The 25,560-nt window shown below is 35.4% G+C and overlaps 3 protein-coding genes across 5 annotated transcripts in view; 1 reads left to right on the top strand and 2 right to left on the bottom strand.

Moving 5' to 3' along the window:
* The window catches only part of LOC119084247 (rho guanine nucleotide exchange factor 10), a 43,386-nt gene extending 31,963 nt beyond the window's left edge, over positions 1 to 11,423 (bottom strand). For both annotated transcript variants that reach the window (XM_037194259.1, XM_037194188.1), the window contains exons 1-4: positions 11,238 to 11,423; positions 7,163 to 7,319; positions 6,819 to 7,087; positions 385 to 1,361 (exon numbers count right to left, since the gene is read on the bottom strand). In XM_037194259.1, coding sequence (XP_037050154.1) covers positions 385 to 1,361; positions 6,819 to 7,087; positions 7,163 to 7,248 — 1,332 coding nt within the window. In that variant the 5' untranslated portion in view covers positions 7,249 to 7,319; positions 11,238 to 11,423. The remainder of the gene's footprint in view (positions 1 to 384; positions 1,362 to 6,818; positions 7,088 to 7,162; positions 7,320 to 11,237) is intronic.
* Positions 11,424 to 15,865: 4,442 nt separating this feature from the next.
* Positions 15,866 to 17,783, top strand: LOC119078938. 2 transcript variants are annotated; one of them, XM_037186722.1, is made up of 5 exons: positions 15,866 to 16,032; positions 16,235 to 16,493; positions 16,551 to 16,711; positions 16,915 to 17,014; positions 17,173 to 17,783. In XM_037186722.1, exons 2-5 carry the CDS (start codon positions 16,380 to 16,382, stop codon positions 17,308 to 17,310), a joined length of 513 nt encoding a protein of 170 aa, XP_037042617.1. In that variant the 5' UTR covers positions 15,866 to 16,032; positions 16,235 to 16,379; the 3' UTR covers positions 17,311 to 17,783. The 2 variants fall into 2 exon arrangements, with proteins under 2 accessions (XP_037042617.1, XP_037042698.1); XM_037186803.1 differs by having other exon boundaries at positions 15,871 to 16,032; positions 16,220 to 16,493.
* A 2,372-nt stretch (positions 17,784 to 20,155) lies between these two features.
* LOC119074221 (E3 ubiquitin-protein ligase KCMF1-like) lies at positions 20,156 to 24,563 on the bottom strand. Its single transcript, XM_037180229.1, has 4 exons — positions 24,318 to 24,563; positions 23,146 to 23,837; positions 20,841 to 21,118; positions 20,156 to 20,766 (listed from the first exon to the last, which is right to left on the bottom strand). Exons 1-4 carry the CDS (start codon positions 24,331 to 24,333, stop codon positions 20,433 to 20,435), a joined length of 1,320 nt encoding a protein of 439 aa, XP_037036124.1. The 5' UTR covers positions 24,334 to 24,563; the 3' UTR covers positions 20,156 to 20,432.
* Positions 24,564 to 25,560: the final 997 nt, after the last annotated feature.

The following is a 25,560-nucleotide window of genomic DNA, read 5'->3' on the forward strand; positions in this document are numbered from 1 at the left end:
TCATAATTAAGGTCGGATATACGTCTAGTTCTCCAAATAAATTAACTAAAATCTGATTTTATAAAAAAAAAATTGCAACGAGTAGAACCATTCTTAAGGTCTGGAATTTTGATTACCTTCCGCAAGCCCAGTCAAATAAATGGGAAAACATTTTATATTGTTCTAATCGTTGCAAAGTTTTTTTTTTTAATAAAATCAGATTTTAAATAATTTAATTAAAGAAGTAGATGAGTTTAATGAGTATTATCCCGTGGACCAACTGGTAATCGGTCAAAAGGGTTGGTAGTTTACGTGGTTACAGCCAGAGTCTACACAAAAATTCAACTTGACCAAACAAAAAATCTGCGTTTCAATGTAGTTTTATTGTATAGTTCGTTCAATCACCTGCTTAATACATTCACTAGCATTAACCCGATGATCATCGCACACAATCAAATTATCGTTATACAGCGTTGATGATAAACAACGAACATCTGCAGTTGGATTCGAACGTATAATAAAATGTGAATTGTCGTCGTCGTCGTCGTCGTCGATACCGTCGTTGGATTTAACATTGTCGTTTTGCTTAATTACACTACTCAATTGTGCTATTTTTGTTTTATGTTGTTGTTCAACGATTACATTGCACTCGAATCTCTCGTTCTTTTTGGTTTTAACTTTTGGTGTTAATTTTCGTATAATTGGAACTTGACGATTTGATTTACACAAATTCGATGGTGTTCTTAATTTAGAAACACCCACTGAATCGACATTCCAAACGCCGTTGACGTTGTCTTGATTGGACTGAATAAGATCCGGATCGTTGCACGTTAAATGAATCGAATAATTTTCCCGACTATTCAAATTGCAATCGCTCTGTTGATCCCATTGGTCGTTATCGGTTTGATTGCATGAAATCTGATTAAATATGACATTATCACTGTCAATTACACTGTTAATCGAACGTACGCCGCAGCTCGAACGATGTATCAATGAATTTTCTCGTTGAAAAGACGACGACGGCGATGACGACGGCGATGGCAACAACAACGATGTATACGAATTTTCGTTTCGATTCACATTTTCACAAAAGTAATTTTTCCGAACCGCATTCGATCGTTCACCATTTTCACTGTCGTCAACTGATGCACCTTTTGTTCGATTTTCACAATTTTTTGTTCGGTTCGGTTGCACTGGATTGGCTAAATGAAATTTTTTACTCGACAATTCGGTGGCGACTGTACGATTTTTCAATGAATTCGGATAACAGCAAGTTGATCGCGTTGCCTGATTGTGATTTTCGATGACTAAACATCTTTTGAATGTGCTGGCTCTCGGCGTCGTCGATGTGGATGTGGACGACGACAATGTTCTATTCTTAGCTGGATTTGTAAATGAAAGTGGGGGGAAAAATTATATATAAAATGTTTTCTTTTCTTTACTGTTTTTTTTTTTATTTCGGCTTCTTTTTTATTATAAGAAAATATAAATTTCCTCAAAGTAAAATATCATGTTGGAGAGGAAAATGATATAAAATGGGAGCTGCTATGTACACGCATCGGAAAACGTATATAGTACATCTAACCGAATTCGTAATGGATATATTATCGACTCGCTTTGTTGGTACATTATATCTTATAATTATGTAGAGTGAATGAAAAACTCTCGGAGATAAATAAATAAAAGTGCTGTAAAAAAAGCAGCACATAATTAAGCGAAATAAAAAACATTTTTTTTCATGAAAATTTCTTTTTTCATATAAAAATTTGTTGAAAATAATAAAAATAAAATTGGAAATTAAAAATAAATTTCAAGAAAATTTCTAAATTCCTCTCCACTTGGATGTTTTTTTGTGGTTAATTCGTTACGTTAAATCATCTCAGATGGAATTTAAATCGTGTGCTGAAGTGGTAATATATTATCGGTCAGGGGTTTAGACTATTTTTGGTATTTGTTTTGAAAAATTGCAAGATTTTTCGCATCACCTTTCAAGACGCTTCATGCGAATGAATCTATTTGTTAGAAAACAATTAAAAACTGGAGATGACACTGGGGCAATGAGACACTAAGGTTTTTATGAGTTGTATTTTGTAGTCGGGGAATTTTCGACAAATTCGGTGCAACACTTAGTTCTTCGCAAAAAAAAAAAATTAATACTCTAAAATGCCCGATATTTTAACAAAATAATTTTTTTTACAAAATACGGCACCACTACAGCCACCAAAAATGTGACAGAAAAATTATTACAGAACAAGATAGTTAGTGTTAATGACTTATTTAGTGTCAAATTATCTTGTTACGTAATATCACCATACCAACCACCTAAAAGTTAAATGCATTAAGTCCGAATAAACCGCGAGCCTTTGTCCATATGTATTTTTATTTCAATGAACACATCAGAAAAACACTGAAAATGTACATTGACATTGAAAAAGTGTTAATTGGAATTTTTAATTTGAGTTTAAGAAGCCGCTCCAATTTTCGAAAATTCTCGCCCTTGAAAAAAAAGTACCAATTTCGTGAACGTAAAAGAAATAACAAATTGGGTTGTTTTATTTGTTGACAGTTTGTTTTGATTGCGTTCATTTTGATTGTGATCACCGAGATAACCAAAAAAACCAACACTAAGAAACAAAATATTCCTACCAGCTGACAAATAATGTCCCATTTCGATTCTTTAGAGTTTCCGTACGTGAAAAAATATCTTTCGTCATGAGTTCGTCATGGCAATGATTTTTTTAATTAATTTCTATTAAAAAATATAAGAACATTTTTCAATGGTCTATTAGATAAATCTTGTTTTTATAACAAAACTAAACTTTTATTAAAAAAGGCTCTCGGTTTATTACGAGTCGAACTCATGAGTGTGTATAGGTCTGTTCGAAGGCCATACGAACTGTCAAATTACTGTCAAATTTCATCCATAGAGACATAACCTCATCAATATTTGTATGAAAACCGATCTCTGTGGACGATATCGTGTTCGTTCGGCTATAGTCAAAATTCGTGTTTACAATTACTTGTAACAAATCTATTGAAGCAACAAACGTTTGGAAACTGTTATTGTAATAGGTGTAGAGTTTGCATATGCGAGCCGCAAGCTTTATAAAAGCTCAATTTGAATTGTTAAATACCAGCTAGAGATACTCAGATCTTGTTATTTAGATAGAAAAAAATTTATGATGGAATGAGTTGGTATGTTCGCGAGTCTCATAAATTCACCCCCAATTAATGTATTACTTCCAGCATCCAACATAGTTTACATCAATCGCTGTTCCATGAGGAAAGTTGTTACTGTTACAAACACATGAACACTTTCCGTGTATAGGGCCCAAACATGCATGTAATGATCACTCTCTGTGGAGGGTACAAGTACTTGTAATGTCAACTTTACGCATGGAATAGCGATTAATAGTACATTACGTCCTTGTTTGGAGATTTTTATTTTGCCGAGAGGGACGTTTGTAGCCATAGTCGAAGGCGAGTGCTATAATCCTTCCGAGGAAAATTAACAATATCCAAACAATTACGTTAGGTAATTTACTTGCGAAAATGAAAATTATCGCAAGTGTCAACGGGGTACCCCTTGCGAAAATTTCATTTTCGTTTGGTGCAAGTCAAATAGTTAGTGTTTCAATCGGACCAATATCTGCCGATTCATAAGACTTTAAAAATAGATATGTATGCTACTAGAACTGTAAAACTGTATCTCGGTTCGAGATGGAGTAACCGGTTTGATTCTCAAGGCTCTGCAGATATTGGGCTGATTAACAAATATATGAACTTGCTGGAAAACTTCCTTACTATTACTTATATATACGGACTATATTCAATTATACTTATTATATAAGAAAATAAAAGTGTTCTCCTGCAAAATCTGGAAATGATTCACTTTATTTATTTAAATTTTAACTCGAACTCGTCTACACTCGGTAAATTTCTACTTAAGTCCAAAATTTGCAACAGCTGGTGATCCAGACCTCCCACGCTTTAAAAATCCTCCTATGTTATAAGTTGATGGAGGTTTTGAGAATTAGGTTTTAAGAGATTTTTAGGAGCTTTCGTTCGCTGAGAAGAAAAATTTGTTTTAATATTATTTTATGTTTCCTTGTACAAATAGCTCGATTCAGAAGGTCACTATTATCAGGAAGGTTTTCCAACATATTTTACTGTTTGATCGAGCTATCCCCACTGTATCAACCAAAAATGTTTAGAGTTCAAAAAAAAAAAATCGTTTAAAAATAAGTGAGACTGTTCGAAATTGTTTTTCATAAAAAATCACGTGGATTGGCAGTATTTGATTCCACTGGATTCAATCCAGAATGAACGTTTTACAGAAGATTAATTCAAACCTATCTTCCCAAAACAATTGCTTTATTAAGATCTAGAAAGTGAAAAGCGTCGAAGGTGAGATTTTCCTTGTTATTTTTCTCATCCACTGATTGCATTGATCTTGATCCTGATTTATAGTAGTTTAATGAGATTCTCGAAGTGTGGGAGGCCTGGACGGTCATGTCACTATTTAAGAGGTATTGATACTTTCCTGAAAAGCATACATTTGGGCGTTTTTTAAATACTGGATTTTAGTTTACTTTTAATGATTTCTTTCCACCAGAATCATTTTCAAAAATGTACGACCGCAATAACGACAACGAATGTGTTAGCTTTCAAAAGAAAATTGATTTGGTTGTAGCAGTTTGACCAGCTCTGAGAAAACTGAGTTGTTTATGAAAATTTCGTAAAATTGGTCACGTTTGCGTTTCTCAGAGCCGGTCAAACGACTACAACCAAAACTAATTTTTATTTAAAGCTAACACATTCGTGGTCGTTATTGCAGTCGTACATTATTCGAAAAGGATTCCGAAAGAAAACTATTGTTAAAAATGAAATACGAGACATGCAAATGTAGGCTACAGTTTTAGCTAAATACCGATGCCTCTTAAATCAGTAGTGCATTAGTAGTTTATTCACTCACACATACACACGTCTGAGTAAACAAAACCGACAAATACACTATCCCAAACATGAACAACAACTGACAAACGACCAGCTGTTGCAAATGCAGTAAAAGTTACCGAGAGTATTGAAGAAACCAGCAGCAAATACGAAAATGTTTTTGCACAAAATATGGTCGGATTAGCACGATTTTACCGGGAATTCGTAGCAGCGGAGGTGGATAAAACATTTATCTATAAAATGTTGAAAGCTTTTAATAAAAAATTGTAAAATTAATACTGTATGTCCCTTTGTATGAAATAGTACTTTATGCAACTAGACAACTTGATAATCACATCGTGTGACAAAAACTACCACTTTCACAACGTGTTCCATACAACGTACGCGTACGCTTACGCGTATGCTTCAAAAATTGGTTCATTGCGATTATATATCTAGCCGAATGGTTAGAGGTGTTGCTCAATAAGCACTGGGTTTTGGTGTCGGTAGTTGGTCAGTGCAGAATATTTCAGACACATCATGAACAGATTCACCATATTCACCAGCGCGAAGCTATTATACTAATCGCGAGCCATTCGTCTGACGTATTTCGATAAATCAGAAAACAACGCAAAAAGGCAAAATCTCTGTCGTCGTAAAGTCAAAATTACGTTAAACCGATCAAAATCAAATCGTCTAAGTCGCGTTATCCCTAAAGTACCTAGAGACACCGTTTCGTCCCGCTAGTTTCAAAAGTTTCACAGTTCATCGTTATAATTCCCGTGAATTATAAAGATGGTCAGAAGGAGTGGTGAAAAGTAAATCCATTTCGCCACTAGTGACGAAAAGCCACGGGCCTGTTACTATTCACGCTATTCTTCATTTTTTAAATGCTGCTATTCATAGAGTGTTCATGCGAAAAGCATATATGAAAATCCATTTCACAAATAGTGGTGAAAAGTAAAACATAAAAAACAAAAGAACGCCAAAGACGGCATTGGGTAATCTGGCACACAGTGCCAAAAGAAGCCACTTTTAAACTACGTAAAAGGTGAACTCGCACAAGCAAATTTATTGCTGCAAATGCTTTTTAGCCATGTCATTGACTTAATGACTCCTTTTACAAACTTTTGGTAGCGAAAAATTGTGTGCGAGTCCATCTTTTACGTAGTTGAAAAATGCGTTGTTTTAGCACCGTGTGTCAAATTACCCCACACCGGAACGCGTGTGCAAATTATGTTTTCTTCCCGGTATCAGAGTCAAGATTTACCGGTATCCAAAAATGTAAAAGTGACTTTCCGCTACATACATTTCCCGCTGGTTTGTGCAGCTATAATTCGATTTCCCAGTATACTAAAAATGTTTCTAGAAATTTCCTGGTATCCTGGATACCACGGATGCACATAATTTGCACACGCGCACTGGAATCATGAGCATAAACCGACCTTAGACCTGAGTCTTACCGTAATTGTAAGATTGGTATGATGATAGAAACTTATGGTAAAAATATTCCTGAAGAAATGTTCCATATCTGGGCAGTGTTATGAGAGTGTGAAGTTCTCAGGACTACAATTTCTTTGTAGGTCGGTTTATAAAAGTAAAATTTCTAATTGCTTACAGTGTCTATTCGATCTGACTTGAGTAAATACGTTGGTGACACGTTAAATAGTGTTTATGAATTTACTGTGAATCATATATCACTCGTAGTGCAATTTATTCCTTGCATCCAGCTTTTCGATTCGTAAGTTCGATTGAGATATAATTCACCTAAGACATCCTTCCATTATTACGTTTCTACGAGTTCGATTGAAATGTTGAAATGACATACCAAAAGGGAGGAAGTCATAAACCTTGACCGGAAGCCTTATCTACCGCAAGACAAAAAAAAGAGATACACAACTTACCAACAGGATTCGAACTAGCTACCGGCAAACGGGTTTCCTTCTTGTAAATGGTTTGTCCATCTGATGAACTGTTCGATGTTCCAATGCAACAACAATCGGTCGATTCGAAGCAATTGTTATCGCAATTCTTACTACTATTGCTACTATCTAATGACACATCCCTCTCCTTGGAACCTTCGTCGGTCGAATACAGGCTTGATCCGCGCTGAATGGACTTCACTCCGAACCGAATTGATCCGAGTGTTACATAATTTGCTTTGGGTATTGTTCTGTAAAAATCGGAAGTGCATTGATAACATACTGTTAGTGGATTTAAGTATAAGTTAACTGATTTGACGACATACCTATCCCACTCTTGAAGTTTTTTGTTTGGGATTGACAGAGGACAACATTTTTCACGTGAATTTTGATGATTTGTTTGGCTCTGCATAACTATTTTCGTTGTAGATTGTACCAGTTGTGTAACACCCACGATTACTCATATTTTCTTTGCCACAAAACCTATCAGATAAAAAAAAGAGAAAATTGAAAAGTGCATTGAGGTCGTCAAGGAAAAGTTCCTCTTAAAGATTTATAAAGTTGCTGTTGAGTAAACATCTCGTGAACGAACAAATTGTTCCGAGAACTGTTTTTTTCCGCAAAATTCCACAAATAATGCTGAATATGAATTATTGAAAACATTGGAAATAGAATACAACGGAAACTCATTTTTCGTCATATTTTCACTTCAAGCTTACTATCTTCATTCTTCAGTGAGAAACAGATATAATTTGATTGATAGGTTGTCGGAAATATTCATATTTTCTAGCGGGAAACGTATCAAAAATATGAAGAAAAAAAACAGGCTTGGTTGCCTTTCATAACTTAATTAGTTCCATGAAAGATGCAGTTCGCAGTGCAAAAGCATTTATTGGCTTTTATATATTAGGAAGTATTTCAGCAAGGGGTGAACGTTAGTGAAACCAAGGGGTAGTACAATAATTGAGACATTGTCAACGGAAAACGTGGACGTCTACTTTCCAAATAATTTGTTTAGAGAAATTATTAGATGCTATAGCTATACCCATCCAGGATAACTGTCAGGAAGAGTACGGTTTCGTTAATGTGCAATCGAATTTGTTAAGAGTTCTTGATTCTGGCAATGTTATGGTGGAACGAGTAATTGCTTGTTGATATCAAAAACTGTCGGTCTTCAATTGAAACACTGCACACTGCCCGCAAACATTGTGAAGTCTAGAGACTATTATTGGGCGTGGGGTAATTCGGCACACGGTGCTAAAACAACACATTTTTTTTGATACCAACATTGAAAAATGATACTTTCGCCCCGCATATGAGGGGCGAAAGTAAAAAAATGCATCCCACAGGGAGAAAGTACTTAACGAAGAGCGAACGCAACTGAACGAACAGCGAAAGTGACTGACGTCACAGAAAATGAGAGAAATGAGTCGAGTTGTCAACAAAATCCGCTCATATTATGCAGAATACTTTGATCAAAATTGTAAAACACTGTGCGCCAGTGTTCTTATTGAAATTAGCATACAAAGTTGATACTTTTTGTTACTGAATGATTTGTTAGTTATATCTTAATTTTTGTGTGTGTTATTGTTGTGATGGCTAAATTATTAAATTTTTCATATAATTTTTCGCCCCTTGTCATTCAATGTACTATTTCAACTACGTAAAAGGTAAACTCGCACACGATTTATCGATACCAAAATTTTGTAAAGGGAGTCATTAAGTCGATGACATGGCTTAATAGCATTTGCAGCAATAAACTTGCGTGTGAGAGTTCACCTTTTACGTAGTTTATAAGTGCGTTCTTTTGGAACCGTGTGTCAGATACATATTATTGGGAATTTCGTCTACCGAATTTACTAAAGTTTACCAAAATGAAAAGATTTGTCGGTAAATTTTTGGTAAATTTCGATCAATTTCTGTAAGCGATAGGTATCATTGAAAATGTGATAGAAAGATATACAAAGAGTCGTCACGTGTCACATACTTAATGAATGATCCTTAATTCAGATTCCAGATAACATATCCTAGCCCTAGTGAACTATGGGCCTGAGAAAAAATTTGTATTGTTATCATTTCAGAACTGGCGTGTACACTTAGCGAACAAAGTTTTCGACGTTGTAGCCAATAAAATAGAAAGTTTATAGAAAGACCTGGGCAACGAATTCAAGTTTTAGGAAAATCAACATTGAATTTTTTTAATGTCACCTGCCAAGATATCACAGTGCTTTTTTGGAATACAACATTTCTCAGATGGCAACCAGTTTAACCTGGATAGCCTATTGGACCTAGAACTTGGGCCTGGATAGCCCTAGAACTTGGAAATAGCTATTTTTCATACGAAATTAAATATTTTCTCACGCGCTCCGCACGCGATATATTTTCGAGTATACATCAAAAACCGCTCATTTCATGTTTCAAGCGCTACTCAAGCCCTCAGCATGTAATAGTATTTTTGATTTTTCTCGTTTTCGTGTCTTTAATGACCTCGGTTTCGCCTCGGATCAACAAAATTAACACGAAAACTCTACTTTTTGTCTTTTCATCCCTTGTTATGTATATAACTACTACTTTTTGTTGTTTTTGATACAACACAAGGTGCAACCGTCTGTGAGAGGTTAATTCCATTAATCCATTCAATTCCGTAATAATCGCAAAGTTTCAGATTTTAACCCAACGAAACCATATTTTGCGGTTTATTTTTACAACTTTAATTTTATCCATTGATATTATTTTACTTGATTTACATGTAAATAAATCAATCGGCTGACTCTGTGAACCTTATACGGTACCAACAGACAATATTTATTACATGCCCGCTTTCTTTTAAATTTAATAATTTTTAGTTTTATTTTGTGGTTGTTGCCTTCGCATACAAGACAAATAAACATATAATGGTCTGTTGTGGTTTAAGTAATCGCGGGCATTGGACTTTAAAGAACAGAAGAAAAAAACCACTTCGTGGTGCGTCTTAAATCTTACGGTCATTTAAATTCATTTCAATTAAACGAAAAATAATTCAAAACAACCTCTTATCTTAATAATCTCATTGTTGTTGCATATATATTATATACAAATGATTGATCGTTGGCGTTGGCGTTGATATTAAAATTATAAGCACCGGGCTTAAGCAGACACAATCTAAAGCTAAATATTTGTCTGAAATAATAAATGGCTTTGTGTAGGTATACTACACGTAGAAATAACTCAATTATCAACCGTGTATCATTACATATACGACGCAAAGTCTACACAATGTTTTGTTTATGTTTAAGCCCTTCACAGACAGCAACCGTATCGACAGAATCTACTACTTCGTTTGATAAAAGTTTTTTTTTTTTCTTCACGAAATTGATTGAAGAATCTATTACTTCATGCATTTTGTTATGTAATACAACATCCAAAGCTTTATCGTTTATTTCTGTCGTTTCTGCTGATAATAACAGATGAGACGGCAGTACGTACGACTGCAACACCAAGAGTCCGCTTATAAAATCTGTTTCGAATCTAAAATCAAAATTTATTTGGAAAAGTGATGCACCACCTTGGCATTCATATAAAAACAGCGAACTCACATTCTTCGAGATTTCATTATTTTTATCTATTCCGACTGTGTATACACAGAAAATAGTGACAAATAAATTGCAAAAATGCATTCCACCGCACAGAGTAGACATTTTTCATATGATATTGTAAATTGTCTCTCTGATTGTGAGTGTTCTAAATTTATTATTCAGAAATAGAGTACCTAATACACAACTTAATTGCGGTAAGATAATATATCACAAGACGGTTGGAATCAAATTAATTTTTTTTATAATGTGTAACTGCCTTGCCAGTTGTGTATATAACTTTTAAAAGATCACCAGAAAGTAAATGGTGAGCTTTTTTCATTGCTTTTGAGTATGATAACAAATTTGGCCATTTGGTTTTGCTCATATTATAAATTGGACGAGTGAACATAAAATTGTTTTTCATCTCACATAAATAACCGTAACGAAGATTATATTATATTACAGAAACTGAAATGCAGAGAATATAACAACAACAACAACGTTTACCATTACTGAATAAACGAACATTGAGATTGAATATAAAAAAAAAATATTATTTATATATCGGTAATCTGCAATAGAATGCATAATGGAATAAAAGTATGGGTCGTATATAGAGTTATACGAAAAACCAATGTTGAATTAAACGTAAGACTACTCTCCGAGTGTGTCTCAGTTTCTTTTAATCAGATCGATTACACTTTCGTTTCACTAAAACCGAATTAGCAGGTTTGGCATTTAATTAAATTTTCTTTTCTTTTTTCTTAATTTAAATGAGGACACACGACAAGAAATTAATTATCACGAAAGAACCACAGAAAAAAAAAACGTTTCTGTTTATTCTTACTCTGACAAAGTTATGATTACCGAAAACTCCGAATGAAACCATTGGAATTTTTATTTAAAAATAAAAAGAAAAACTTATTTGTAACCGAACGTGCGCGCGATATTATTATAAGTTCTTTTATTTTCGCGACGTCGCCGTTTGTTTTTGTATCACTGTGATACGGAAAGGTTCCATCAACTTGAAGATACGTTTGTGCACTGAGCTTAAAATTGCTGAGAATAAGAAATTCTACTTTGCATTCTCTTTGCTGTATATTAAAAAAAAAAACAGCCGAAATCAAAACGTTTCTTCTTCAATTTTGTTTCAATGTGGTCTTTTTTCTTCTACTTCTTCTTCTTCTTATTCCCAAGACATTTGGATTTCATAATGAAAATGTGTGGAAGAAGAGGTGCACAATTATGAAGAAGTGGAGAGGTAAGAACGTATACGTTTTATGTTAACTTTATAAATGTATATAGAAATACACATTAAGCTACATACAAGATCATCGTATAAATATATAAATGTAAAATCATATATGATATTAACTCGGTATGGCCCATTGAGTGTGTGTTCGATGTTGTTTTGAATTTGAAGCAGAGGGAAACCTCTCGTAATCTACACACAAATCTGATTCAGAGATTTTTTTCTGTTACATTCATGGAAGTTTATTATGTGCAATGGATGGATTTTCTGTTTGAATGTGTATAGGTAGTTATTTCAAGTGGCTCTCGTTAAAACAACATCGACATGGTCGAAAATCTCAAATGTTTCATTTTTATTATTCATTTATATTGCGCTGAAACAAGGACTACGCTTGAATCATATATTATAATGTGTGTCAGGTGGTAAGAATTTACGATTGCGTTAAACCTACATAACAAATTTAGATTGATATGAGGAGATGAAAGAAATTTTATGTTTTGTTTTATTCGCTTTTGATGTAAGGAAAAATTTGTCGCTTAGCGAATTACTACAACATAATTTTCGGTGGAATTGTCACACCTCCTTTGTGTCCAAGATTCCAGATAGATACATACATGCGTCACAAATGGCAGCTGATGAGGAAAGTACTCGAAAGTTTTATCAACAAAAATCTTACCAAAAAAATTTTAGGAAGAAAATTATAACAAAAAAAATGCGTCAAAAAGTGGCAGATGATTCGGCTTCCTTCCGTTTGAATTCCATTCTTTAAAGCAATATATTTCACAATTATAAAAATTTTCCTTCCTCAACATCTGCCACTTTTGACGCAATTTTTTTTTGTTATAATTTTCTTCCTAAAATTTTTCTGGTCAGATTTTTGTTGATAAAACTTTCGAGTACTTTCCTCATCAGCTGCCATTTGTGACGCATATCTTTTTGCGTGTCGAATCTGTAAGCGTCACCTACACCGATATCAGTTCTTTTGTAAGTGGATAACAGGACTTGCGTCACACCTCCACTGTAAGTGGTTTTGGGCGATATCAGCTCTTTTGTAAGTTGTGATTTTTTAGAATTTGGTCGAAGATAGACAATCATATTGTGCAGTTTGACCGAAAATATTCTTCTTACAAAACTGTATAACTATCTCTTTGATCTGAACCTTACAGCTTTCATTTGACGAAAATTTGACGATGAAAATCGAAAATTTGACGAAAATAAAAAAATTGATAGGGAAACCATGAAACACGCATCGACTAGAATCTAAAACTCTATAACTTTGTCTTTTACACGAGGTTTGTATCTGCCGTATTTTCCGAGTTATGGCTGACATAGTTCGAACTTAAAACGCTCATAGCTCACAAATAGACAACTTTTTAAGAAAACGATGAAACATGTGTCGACTGAAATCTGAAACCCTATAAATTTGTCTTTTAAACGAACTTTCTATCTGCCGTATTTTCTGAGTTATGCGTTTACAAAATATAAAATATCTCGTTCATATTTTCGGACGTATCGAATGTAGCCATTACACTCGCAGCATTGTTTCTTTGAATGGCTAAACTTATCCGTTGTTTTAGATACGCCTTTGATTTTCTTTCTCCCGTTGCTTGTGATATTTTTTTGCCGAGTTTGTCGATGAAATCTATCGCTTCTAAACACCAAACCCCCAAAGTTTTCACATTGAATTTTTCATTTATGGTAAAAGTTCAACAAATATATCGATTGTAAGGTGTTCACATAGCTAGAAGAGGAAAATATGTGAAAAACGAGGGAAAAGTACTTTTGACAACTTTGATGTATTCGCACAAAGAATATCTTTCTATCAAATTCTGCGAATAACGGTTGCATGTCTTTCGAGCCATGAAGGAAGTAGCTAATTTGAATTGCTATTTAGCTTACTGTATTCAAATTAAATAGATGGAATAAATGAAATGAAAAGGAGCACTAAGAAAGAATATTGAACAAATGGAACATTATACGTTTCGATCTTGATTTCGACGAAAAAGCTTCAAAAGTACTGTTGTATGTTACCTTGGTGGGTTAGAACTAAAAAAAGATCGCAGCTAGAATTATAGTAGTTCAGCAAGTAGTAGCGTGATTATTTATCTAGAGGAAGAAGAGTTGGAGTATACAGCAAAAAGTCCGTTGTAATTTTTAATTAATATGTAACCTGACATCACCTAAGCAAAAGTTTTATATTCTCATGATTATAGCTGCGTTGATTCCTACCTCGTTAATCTGATTTTACATACACATTCTATACAACTCAAAAAAATTTATTAGTTTGAATGTTTGAAATGCCAAGGTTGCCATATAGCATTTGCTCATATCCTTTGTAAATGGAAATTGAAAACAAAAAATATTCTGATTAGCGGGTGCAAACCAATAGCAACGGAAAATAAAAACTTTCCATCAATGAAAAGTTAGAATTTTCTGATGGAACAGTTCGATCTGTTTTATTGTTTATCCCCACGATAGTTAACATAACATGGATTTGTTTTCATGAAAAAGTTTCAGCAATACTCTTTATATAATAATAACACAGATATTACTCAACGCAGTATACACGTGTGGGACAAGTTAATAATACTTCATTCTGCTAAAATTTGTTTTGTCGATTTTTTTGCTTGTTACGTAGTGCACTATTACATTTATTCTGCAGTGACTATCACTATAAAACCAGCTGCAACCATTTATGGAATTTTAATTCAACCCAGTTGAACCTCTGTGTCGTTAGGGCGCACTTACTGCTTCAATTTTTTGATATTTTTTATGTTTCATCTTCAATTAATTGTTTCTCAACTCAGTAGTGAAATAGTAATTTGTGCCACCGAAAATTGAAATACGGCTCTTTTCAGCACTCATTTTAGTGTTGTAAAGTGACTTATTTCAGCACCCGTTTGATGTGATATTACAACACTCAAAGCAGTGTTGATATGGAATTTGTATGAGTTGTTACCTCGGTTGTTACAACATTCGTTTGAGAAAATGCAAATCAATGTGATCGATCAAGTTTGAAGAGTGATTTGTTTACAATGAAAATTATGATTTTTTGTGCTCTTGTCTATTTCAATTCTCGGTTGGCAGTTGGCACAAAGCATGATGTGTTACACGTATTGTAATGAGATTTTTTCAGCACACGACCCAATTTTCGGAACTTGGATCTAGTGCTGAAAAAATCAACATTACAATACTTGTAACACAACATACTATTCTGCAACTTGTTCACTCAGTGGCAAAAAAAGTTTAAAAAATCCATTTTGTCACTAGTGACAAAAAGCAAAATATATAAAAACAAGGAAAGAAGACACCATCACAGTTTTTAGTGATTAAAAGTACATCAATATACCATCAATATGATAGATGTGTGTGTGTGTAGATTTTGATTCGTGGCCGCAAGCCGAGTGCGACACCACACATCGTGTACTTAGAAATGCATTTATCGGCGAATTGCATGCAATATTTTTCGAACAAAAGTTTTACTATCAACCAAGGCTCTGAAAGAACAGGGTGGCAAATTTGTTAAACTCAGAAATGTCATAACATGTTCTTTCAAAACCTTGCACTCAACCAATTCATTTTGAACGCTCTCATTGTTTATGTCGAACTACTGCGAAAATGAGCGCGTTTAAAAAACCCCTTATCCAGAGTCTGGATTCCAGACCAAGGTTCTGAAAGGACAGGTTAAGATACTTGATCACGAAGGCGATGAAACACAAATTTTGAAAATTTAGACAGGTTTTGTTAGGCACACTCATTACAGATTGTTTGAAATGGCAACTTGATAAAAATAAATTTGTTTCTTCAAGTTTTCTTTTCATACAATCTATGATGAGTGTGTTTAACAAAACATGTCTAAATTGTCAAAACTTTCGAAAGTGTCTGAACCTGTTCTTTTAAAACATTGAGTTAAGACACTTCTTTGGTAACATAGTTGGTGTCACCAGCCTTCATGGGTGTCTTAACCTGTTCTTTCTGAACCTTGTTCCAGGCCGACAGTAGGTTCAGTGGGTCGAAATGAGTGAAAATAAAATTGGAGTGATAGAAAGCTACTTTATGCAGCACTAAAAATATGAGTGAGAAAGTCTAATTTTAGCAACTGTAAATCATTCAAACGACATTCTCTGCATTTTCTTCTTCTTCTTCTACAAATTTAAAAATCAGCGGCCAAAAATCTGGTACAGCAACATGGTTTTTGTAGTTGTATTTGTTTACGGTTCATGACTTCGTGTTGACATATCATACGTATAGTGATGTAGTGTATAGAAGGTGTTAATAACAATTTAATATTTTTGTGTTGTTTTATTCACATTTTTATAAAATAAAATTCCAATTTAATGGTAAACAACAGTCGGAACGCACAAAATATTGAAATAATCGCAAAAATTGGGTGAGAACGTTGTCGAGTGCATCGACCACATTGATTTGTTTCTAATTTTCAAACTAATTTTTGGGCGTGTCGTGGAAGACGATACAAAATTAGTTTCAATTTATTTAATTGTGGAATGTAACGTGGATAGACAACCACGAAACTTCAAATGAAATCCATGCCATTAAAAAAACGTACAATTTTCCAGCCACTACTTTCACAGAAGTACAAGTGCATCACTCGTCCACCGCGCAATTTCATACAACAAACGAATGTTCAACATTCCATTGTGGCATTCCATTGACCAACGTTAACTTTAACGAAAAAGAGATTTTAATTTGCAACGTTGAACCAAAACCGTAATCAAAATGGTTTGGCTAGAATCTTGCTGGTCTCCATGCATCTGGACAAATTCCGTTAAATCCGGAAGTTATGCAATCGCCGTTTACACAGCCGCTATGTCCGTTGTTTTAATAACAATGGTAAGTCACAATTAAACTGTAGACAGTTGACCGAAGTTACATTGAAGTCAATGACAGGTTGGATACATGCTCTGCGGTGGCGATTCGACACAGTTGTATTCACCTCTATTCGAAACAGACATTCGACTATCGATGAAAGTGGTTGGGGCGTTGTTTATAGTCTACTTCATCGGATTGATTGCCGCTTCGTATTTGATTTATTTCGGAATTCGAATCAGGTAAATTAACACAAATTGTCATTCCTTTTGCGGTGTTGAGGTGCATTGAAAGCGTGCGTAGCTTTCGGATTGGTGATCACTAATCGGAATCCAAAACTACCCTTAAACGATCAGCGTTGACGTTTAACGAAGATTTGAAATCTGTATTTCATTCGTCGAATGTCAGTTGAATTTCAATTTTAATGTTGGACTCAAATTTACAGCACTCGAGGATGGCTATTACCATGGCTAATTATGTTTGGCATCGCTATCCTCTTCCAACTGGTATTCGGACTATGGTTGATTGGAGGCTACTACATTTATGTAAGACAAACCACTTTAGTAAAGTCAAGTTGTATTGAACAAGTCGATCAAAGAAGCGATAACTCGCAGTGAAAATTGATTGAGCCTTTCTTTTCCGACCGACTTGGCTGCAATGTCACATGTGACTGTGCGACTTCAATCTTTTATTTATTTTTTAGCTGGACGCAACATACGCCTGTTTAGTCAATTGGTGCTGGATGGCGTACAACATTTACTGTTGGATGGTTGTATACTCACAGTATCAGATTTTCGTCTTGATACAGTCACCTAACATTGAATTGCTCATGCCTTATTAGCATGTTCGATGTTGAAGTGAATCGGGTTAGTTAAGCAGTATGGTCCATTTAAACGATGCACCAGATGGAGCTAGTTCATCAATTATCTCATTAAGTAATTTTAGTATGCCAAACGTAACTTTGTAGACTCGAAACATATCTCACGCGAAAAGTACTGCCACGTTTTTCATTTGACGCATTTGACATTCCAACGAAAAGAAAAAAATTCTTCCCCAGACACGACGCACATTACTTAGCATTATTGTTGAAAATTAGACTTTGACCGACGATCACATTCAAAGAGAAGACAAAAAAAACAAATAGAGATCTGACGTATCAACGAGATATTTTACAAAGTCTCCAGCCTTAGGTTTAAGTTAGTCGAGTAAAAGCATAAATTTTAAGCTTTAAATTGTTCAAAATGATGTAAATTCACGTACCGTCCATTTTATACACGAGAAAAAATTAAAATTTTGAGAATAAAAGTTTTGTGAAGAAATTTCGATTCGTTTTGGATTAGAATGCGGTCGCTAGCTGTAGAACTCGGCTCCACATAATTCGTATTATAAGTCGACAGTGTTATACCCATGGTGATTCACTAATTCTGACTTGAAAAAGGATTGCTTATTTACGGACGTCAAATTACTGAGACAGGGACTTTTAGTCTAATACAACGACTTCAAATTGAGGATTAATCAAAAGGAAGCCTGGTATGACAGCATGCGAATAACCGATTGAATTGATTAGGTTAGACCAAAGACCCGAATGTTAGGGACAGCAAAATTTGAAGTAATATTTTTGAGGGTACTTACCGTTCAGGTTACTTATTTGATGGCCTTCACTTTGAATTTTTCGTTTCAATTTCGTCGCACCATCCTCGGCACCAAGGAACCGTTCATTGGAAATACATCATATCGAACACAGCTCAACCAGATTTGAGTACGGAAGTACCAATGTATCGGGTTTCACTAATGACTTGTCGTTACTTTTGCGAGTTAAACTTCAGTTCTTCGTTTGTCTTTACTAAGACTATTCTCGGGCAAAGACAAAGTTGTTTCTTCCTAAGATCTTAAAACAAATCTTCATTATATAATGGCATACAAACAATCAGCTTCAACCGTATGAATAGTATAAATTGTATGTGTGGATCAGTTGAAAACAGCTGAAGCAAATTCATGCCGAAATTTCACTGCCTCTGACTGTACGACTGGATTTCAATAGATGCTCTCACTACTTTGGAATTTTTCCAATGCAACGTCATTAGAATGAGAACTGTCAATAGACCGAAAAGCCGGTATTCATATCATACAGACATTCATTCAGGCCACGATTTGAAGGATATGCTTTTTGCTGTATTTTCACAGTAACAGTTCACAGTTACGATTTGTTCTGCGTATAGGTCTAGCGTATGTATATCTCAGCCGTCACACATTTGACAACTATCCAAATGAGTCGTTAAATGACGAATCAGCCCTGAATGACAAATTTGAAAATAAAATGTTTTATTGGAAGGCTAGATGTGCCAGACAAGTTGAAGATTTGTTTTTGAATTCTAGGCAAATAACCAATGACTTCTGGTACACATTTGGATGTTCTACAATGTGCGATGGCTGAGACCGAAGCACGTTCGTTAATAGGTGTATAAATGTCGCATAGGTTTTCCAACCGTGACCGTATACACATAGGCTCGCAGTGCACAAGACACTTTGCAATTAAACATGATATGCGATTTTGGCCTCGATTTTGCCTCCAAAATATAGAAATTCTACCGTGTTTAGCGCATAGGGTATGACTCAGGGTCTATTTTTGGGAAATTGATTTTCCGTAAAATTTGCCAGAATTTCCTTGATTTGATAATGGCAAGCTAGCAGATTTTTGGCAAATATTGAAAAATTTTGACAGATTTTAGCAAATTTTAGAAATGAAAAATAAATTTCCCGAAAACAGGTCCTGGTATAGCGTATATCTCGGTCGACACATATCGCAGAAAATTCAAATTGATTTTAAGTAAGCCCTGACGATGACAACAAGTGTGAATCGAAAGCTTGGCAATGAAGACTTTTACCAAATTTAACCACAAATCCAATTACTCAATAATCATTCAAATTGATGCCAAAATTGGTATTGGAGTGACGAATGAAATTCAAACTTTTAATAGAACGTTTGATCTGAAAATTCCAAAATTTAATTTGTCTGGCACGACAAGTGTTTCAATAGAAATTTTTAGTTAATGCGTTTGTACCAGGCAAGCTGCAACGATAGCTCTTTTAATAAAAATTTGCTTCAGCTGTTCAACAGTGGACCAATACAAACATGCTCATACGTCTTTTTATGGTTGGAATAGCATGAGTCGCCCAACCGGAAAACAGCTGAAGCAAATTTCACTGGCGTCCACTGTATTCGTTATTTTGGGACGAATACCTTCATTTTGACAGCAATTTGGATTTTCTATTTTGTGCGACAGTCGTGAGTCGTAGAACAATGTTTTTCGTATATCGGGTGATTATACTTACGGCTTTCAAACCGTTACCTTATGAACGACTCAAAGTGGGACACTGGTCTGTATCGTTATAGTTATAGGAAGAAATAATTATTTTTTGCTTCACATTTGATGTCGAGCTGCGTTGTCAATTTTTTTTTTAAAGATCCGTAGTCGATACGCGTGCACTAAACTGATCAAAATGCGATCTTAATTTGAAATAATTTAATTCTCGTTTTTCTCTTTTTCTTTAAGTAAATGATAAAACAATATGACATTTTTCATTCAACAAAATCCTCTATTCCATCTTCACCTCTCTCACATAATTCCACAATCATTCTGTAAATCACTAAAATAGACTTTTTTGAAATTGGATTTTGAGTTACATTTTGTTGTTTTTTTTTTTTGTTTTTAAATTGTAATTATTATTTACCACACTCTCAATAAACACAGTTGAAACTTCCTTTGCTTTGGGGGGGTAGGGGGTTTTCTTCTTCCATAATTTTTATCTTACGTTTTTCTGTTTTATGAATAATTCCCGTAATGTTGGTTAGATGAATTAACATTGAATAGTTTAAAATTGTAGGGGACTGGGTGTTGCGGGAACGACGAGATGGAGGCGACTGTCAATTTGCATGAAGTGCTTTCCATTCTCACCGAAACACTACCTAGAATCCGGCAATTCTTTCGACGACATCGATGACGCTTTTAGCTCACGGCCCTTGACTTGAGCTTGTGAAGCGGGTGGCCGTGATCGACGTTCAGGAACTGGTTTCTGTGTAACAGCTGGCTTCTTTGTATTAACACGATCGGATTGCGATTGCTGGTGCGGTAATTCACTAGATTGCGTGATTGTATTATCATCGGTTGCATTTGACGCCTGCGGCGGATCCACGATCCCATGCCCTTCATTTGTTGGAGTCGAATCGTTTTCTGATTCGTGAACAATTTGTAAATTTGACAACGTCGATAGTAGCAAGTGTTGCACAAATTGAGATCTACATCGGAAGTAAAAGGGGTAGTGAGTGTGTGAAGTGCAGCGAGTTAAATTTTTTTTTAAATGCAAACCAACCTGTCAGCTCGATTGTTTTCCAATAAAATTTGTTCAGTATCTTGGAGACTTGGAGTCATGAACCGACTGAGCAAAAATTGAGATTGATTGGCTTGGTTTTGTAGTGATTGTTGACTAGCTGCCGCCGCTGCCATTTGTAATGGAGCTGACGATATAGATATTTCACGTCCGTTCAATACGCTGCTGGCTAGGCCCGCTTGAGAATGTGATACAGGAACCGTTGACGGATTTACCACGGTATGACGACGCGGCAATCGTTCTAATTGCTGACGAGCAGCCTGTAATAAAAAGGAAATAAAATCGAACAGTTAAAAAGCGACAATAAATTGTGAGTCTCAGATGATAGGTGAGAATGATCCCACTTCGAATTACAGCAAGTGGAATGCTGACATTAGCAGAAAAAGAAAAAGTGAGCGGGAGAAGTGAGTGTGAAATCGCGGAAATATAATTGAGTGAGAGACACATCGATTTGCTTCATGCAAAGTAAAATTGGCAAAAATCCATCTGGTTAATCCCCTTGAGTTTTTACCGAAGTCAAGTTTGATTGAATCGAAACCGATTTTAAATTGCTTCATCTCGCATACACTGTACACTACACATTACCTGCACGTGTGCACACATCACATGTATTTACCGAATATACACGCACACATACATTACAACCGTGTATATGCATGCATGCAGTTTCAAATCGGTTCGTATCCACTCACAACTGATAAGAAATGTAAATTTCCCAAAAAAACGCGGATCGTCAACCTCTGACCTCATTGTAGTAGTAGTATGTTACAATCTTGTTTCATCACAAAATTAACCGAGAAATCACGTGCTGAACGTATGCAAAAAAAAATGTTTTTGCGAAATAGCAGGGAGAGCACGATTCAGACTGACATGTGAAGTCGACGAAGATTTTCCAATTAATTTTTTCTGAATGGTTCGACCAGTTTGCCGCACAATTATGATTGTCTAGTGAGAAAGGCAATAGACTGTTATGATGAGGGAGAAGGATATGTAATGTTGATCAGTTATGAAAATATGCAATGACGAGTACCCAAGGCAAGATATAATTAACTGGTCTTCGGAACTCTCGCTCTGGTCATAAGTCTATTGATTTTTGCCAGCAACATAAGACAGAATAGAAATCTGTTACCTTTGATACTGCAGATCAATGTCGGTGAAAAATAGACTACTTCTTGTACTGAATTTACAAGAACGCCTTTGCAACGGTGACGATATCTACGTGTGTGCACAACACCTATCAATGTGACATAGACTCTTTTGGGAGTTTGTTTTTTTGGGTCAGATGGTGAGTTCAGTTGAAGTAAAACGTTGCTGTTTGCCGGTGTGTCTGTATGATATACATGTGGCACCAGGAAAGTGCCGCGCACGAAGCTATACATAGTAAAATAGTAAAGAAATTTGGCTCAATATACTCAGGGTTAATGTTGAAAACGTTCGAAACGTCATGGAATTGAAGTGGAGGTCGGAAACTGTGTAGACCGCTGTCAGAAACAAGTTTGACCTAAAAGTTCAGGACAGAATTTTTTTGATAAACAACCATACCTGAACCAGGCACCTTTCAGGTTACCTGGGTTATTGGCACAGATTTTTGACCAGGTCATTTTAGGTCAGGCCAAAGTAGTTCATATCAGGTTCAATTCAAACATCGTCATATCAGGTTCAACTATTTTCGGGTTAGAGTCGGGTATACCTGACCTGTTCCGAGCTATCAGCTCATTCTTCTATGAAATATAGAATTTCTGACTCAGCGAGCTAAGTGAGTTACACCATGTTGGGCGTTTCTAGCATCTAGCATATAATCTTCAAACTATGGATATGCAGTTCAAGAGGGAGGAAACATTTCGAAGCGACTATTTGCGCCCTAATGCAAATAAAGCCCATGAAGTCTTGCAACAGTTCATTTTTCCTTGTACAAAAATGGTCTGACATGTGGGTGTTTCGTCAGAAGCAACTTTATTCGTCCTTGTAGAAACTGGCCACACAATTGAGTGTTTCGTCAAGGGCATCTTAAATCCTCTTTGCATAATTCTAGGAAAAATCTTTTGCATAAAAAGTTCGGAATTCTGGGCCATTCAATTCGATTCTTTACATGCGTTGTGTTAGAGATACCGGATTGTCATTGCGCTTAATAAAACTGTGTGTAACCACAAAACGATTTAAAAAATAAAATAAAATTCTTTCCGCTCTATTTCCATTTAAATCGACTACTCTTTCTACAACCGAGTACAGCAACACTGTAGCGTGAATCGAATTACATTTAAAAATGTAAAAAATGCAAATGACTCACCGTAACTTGTTGACGTTCTAATTGAATTTGCATCTGCAATTGTTGCAACTGTGATGGTGGATTCTGGCCACGCCGAACCCCCGACAATTGACTCAACAATTCTGCAATCGGATCGGCCGCCTCTCTCGCAGCCGGTGACAGAGCAGCCAGCGTCGAACTACCCGAACCAAAGTGCATATTCGATCGCCGGGATCTTGGACCACCAATAGATCGTCCCGAATGTGGTGCACGTCTAACGCCACCATGACGAATCGACGACGGTTCGTCCAGAAACGATATTAAATCTCTACTACCATTCCGGTGCTCGACATTCAAATGTCCAGCAAAGTCTTCTGTAACCAAATTTGGTTCACCGCCTGGCACTGCGGCGCACATAGGGCAAACAACGTCCAGTCCCGTGTCGGTATGCTCAACGGTAACGTGATCGAACAGGCCCGAATCACTGAAACCCATTTCTTTGCAGTACGGACAGGTGTAGCTACGAGGATGTTCGACGCCGAGCGTCTCGCCGCCGTAATACAATTCGAAATCGGAGACGGTTAGAATGCATTGCATGGGATGATCAGTCGAATGTCTAGTGGTTGTAGCTCCTTCCTCATAACAATTGGCACATAAATCATAATCGTAACACATCAAGCACTTGTAACGGCGCCCACGAAAATTGCTTTTTAAACATAAATCACAGCTGACCCCTGAAATGTAACAAAAAGAAGGAAAAAAATCAATCAAAAGCCGCCCGTTTAATCCTTTGTTGTTAATTTTTGTTTTTTTTTTCTTTTCTTTTCTTTCTTGGAAGAGAAAGCACTTTTAAAACTGTAAACACAATTTATGGCTTCGGATGACACCAAAAAAATTATTTACGTACAATTTTTTCATTTCGTTCGAAAAGAATTTTGAACGAAATGAATGGCAATGTTAGGTTAATTATAGAAACTTTCGTTGCGCAGAAACAAAAACGAAAAAAAAACTTTAGACAAAAAAATTACAATTTTTTTCATCATTTTCTGTTCGTTGGAACAAAGAAAACTAAGGGAAAAAACTTTCCTATTGCAATTTCTACGTCTTACAATGCAAGAACCTTTTTGTACTTAAATTTTCCATGGCAAAACAACACCAAAAAAAAATGATTTACAGACACAATTTTTTTTTATTGTGATCACAAATCGAATTACCTTCATGGCGACTCATTTTCTTTTAACGGGGCACAATTTTACATTCACGTTTATCGTCAAAATTTGTTATTGAATTCACTAATTTGAACTATGGTTCCAGCGTTCAGCAGAAAAACTTCCAAATATTTTAAGTTAATTTGATTCGAAATACTAAAGACCTATTCGATCAGACACTGAAAATTGAGGAAAAAAAATATTTTCTTTTTCTTAACCTGATCAACTTTGTTGTGACGTCATTGTACGTAGTACCAATACGATAAAATTGTAGACTTTATTTTTGATTGCGAATTTGATGTACGTGAATGTAGTAGATGAATTTTTAAAGCGCCGTAATTTAAAAGGAAAAACTTGAAAATTTTTCCCGTGTTAAAGGACATCAAAATAATAGGTGATGGAATTTGTTTATGTACTGTCCGTTTGACAAGCGGATCGCCACGGTTCAGCAGTGGGTTTCGAACATTTGTTTTTTACACGTTGGCACACATGCTCTTGTCAGATTCAAGATTGTTTTTACGAAGGTTACGCTGATTATACTTTGTGAAAAAGGCCAATACCTTGCAAATATGTCACATCTTGGACAGAATTTGACACTGCAATATCTGCAACATGAAAAAACTAAATGTTCGAAACCCACTGAAACCCCGTGCTTCCATCTACGTAATATACACATACTAGGTGAGCCAATCTTAATCTATTTGCGAGACAGCTATCTCAGCTTGCTGATTTACAAACGAAACAAAACTTATTTAAGCCCTGACGCTCGACACTGGACACACACTATTTTCGATCAAGGACGATGTCTCTCGTGTTATTTATTATAAGTTCTGAGTTTAGCTACAAGTAGTTAAACGAAAGAGATCGGAAGAGTGCGTCGGAAGTAGTTCTTGAGACATGAAAAGTACGTTATTCGATGCATGTAATAATACTCTTTCTAGCAAATAAACTTCGGTTTGACGCTGTCAAAATCCATCTTATTTCTTTGTTTGTAGAATCATGCTTTCTTGGCTAATTTCTAATTTTACATGTAAAATGCAAAGGCTCATTCGGCTCATTCTCACTATACTATTTTTCCGGTAACGACTTCACATTGATTCATTCCCATGAAATGTCACTGCAGTGAAGTTTGTTCATGAAAAAATAATTCAGTGACAGCAGAATTTTGATGAATAAACTAAATTGTAAAAGATTTTCCCCTTAGTTTCTAAACTCCATTCTCCTATGGCCTAAACCAGAATCTATTTAC

Source organism: Bradysia coprophila, chromosome II, assembly GCF_014529535.1.
Source record: "Bradysia coprophila strain Holo2 chromosome II, BU_Bcop_v1, whole genome shotgun sequence".
Taxonomy (NCBI): Eukaryota; Metazoa; Arthropoda; class Insecta; order Diptera; family Sciaridae; genus Bradysia; species Bradysia coprophila.